Source organism: Charadrius vociferus, unplaced genomic scaffold (genome assembly GCF_000708025.1).
Source record: "Charadrius vociferus isolate BGI_N301 unplaced genomic scaffold, ASM70802v2 scaffold18, whole genome shotgun sequence".
Lineage (NCBI taxonomy): Eukaryota > Metazoa > Chordata > Aves > Charadriiformes > Charadriidae > Charadrius > Charadrius vociferus.
Genome location: NW_009649565.1, coordinates 395,745 through 397,548, shown reverse-complemented (window position 1 = coordinate 397,548; position 1,804 = coordinate 395,745). Strand labels below are relative to the sequence as shown.

At 45.4% G+C, this 1,804-nt stretch overlaps 1 protein-coding gene across 1 annotated transcript in view; it reads right to left on the bottom strand.

Moving 5' to 3' along the window:
* FOXK1 (forkhead box K1) overlaps nt 1-1,804 on the bottom strand; it is a 21,872-nt gene that overhangs the window by 4,166 nt on the left and 15,902 nt on the right. Inside the window, exon 7 of the mRNA XM_009890062.1 lies at nt 934-1,215. Coding sequence (XP_009888364.1) covers nt 934-1,215 — 282 coding nt within the window. The remainder of the gene's footprint in view (nt 1-933; nt 1,216-1,804) is intronic.

The following is a 1,804-nucleotide window of genomic DNA, read 5'->3' as shown; positions in this document are numbered from 1 at the left end:
GGGAAAGAGCAAATGACAGCAAGAACTAGTGAATGAAAGAGGGGAGCAGGTGATAACTAGGCAGCTGCAAATGTTAGTGCTTCAGGGACACGTATGGGATCCAGACAGGAATTTCTAGAGAATGTGAGTGAAACTCAAGCAGGACGACCAGTGCTGAACTAAAAATGCCAGTGGTCCTGCTGTTGCTGTAGGGGAAGGTCTTTGTAATTTTTTTCTTTCCCTTAGAGAAGAACCATTGCCCCACTGCCCACATAAAAGCAATCGGAGTAACTAGTCTTGCTTATGGTACAACACACATCTACCTTAGCAGCACTAAGCCCTTCTGAAATGGTGAGCAGACAAGGTGTTGCCAAGATCACAGCAAGAGAACGTTTAACTCACTAAATCCCCCAAGGCTGGAATTTCCAGCTTAGGCAAAAAAGGAGGCCTTTGATGTAACTGGTTTTTGAAGATTGTGTTAATGGGGCACTGCCTGCACTTTCAGAAGCGCATGCTTTCTTCTAGGAATCCAGGCCTGTGGAAAAGAAGGGCTCAATCATTTATGTACACAGCCATGCTGAAGCAGAGAGTTTCAGCCTTTCTCAGGCCATCTCTTTGGCTAGAAAAAGCACACATTTCCATAGCACATCCAGCAGACCAATACGCCAGCATTACATCAATAATGGAGATAATACAAATATTTAAAGCACTGCATGTTTTTTCAGCCTCCAAAGTCTGTTAAATTTGTTCCCCACAGGAGACAAGAGAGCACAGTTGTCACGCTCAGTGGTGGAGACATCAAATGGATGAACTCTTACTTGGTTTAAGTTTTACCTGGAAAAACATCTTTTACTAAGGGCTAAACACCCAGTGAGCGAAACAGCATTTGACCACCCACTCCCTCAAGCCTGCTCAAGACTTATTAGCGGAATAGCAAGGGACACAAAAAGCTACCTCGGTGGTCACCAGCTAAATCCAACACTGCTCCTGCAGCTTCATGAGCTCCTCCTGCTGTGCCCTGGTTCGTAAGGATGTATCCGTTTGCAGAGTTTGCAGAGGAGGTCACAACTCGGACCATTGTAACAGTGGGAGCTTGCTGAACTACGTGAATTGCATGACATGAAGGCTGTTGAGAAGTCACTATTGATGCTGGCATGTACGCAACCGGTTTTGCCACCAGAGCAGACGGTCGGGGAGGAACAGCCATAATCACTGGCTGGGCACTGACTGGAGATCCTAAACAGAAGAGAGAAGCATACATTAATAGGAGAGGCCTCCACTCATTTCACCTGTGCGCTTCTAATCTGTAGGACTCAGTCCTTCAGCATTGGCAGAAGTAGGGATAGGGAGCAAAACTCAAGGCTTCCAAAATACCACCTTCAATCTTCGTTTTCCTAACTTACAAAAACCTTACTTGCCATCTGAGCACATTTCTATGAACAAAAACCACAGTAAGCACAAAAAAATGAAGCTTTACTTAATGAGCTTTGCCTTTCAGCTTCACCAGGAACACCCTATACATCAGGCCAGTCACAGCACAGCTGACAAGCAGATACTCACCAGGGCTTAACAAATTACCAAGGCCTTGGTCACAGCACCACAGTGCTCAGTGTAGCCAAGCTCATCTTATCCAGAAGGCTGGTAAATTAGTGCAAGTGAGCTACGTGCTGTCATGGCTACTTCGCTGTCAGTTCTTTAGAGCCACCTAGTTCAAGGTTAGCTCATGTTTTTCTACATATTCCTTTATCTCCTGCCCGCTCATCCAAAGACTGGTAAGAAAAATGGTCTGAAGTTGCATATGCACCATCAGCCTCTAACAATGAAA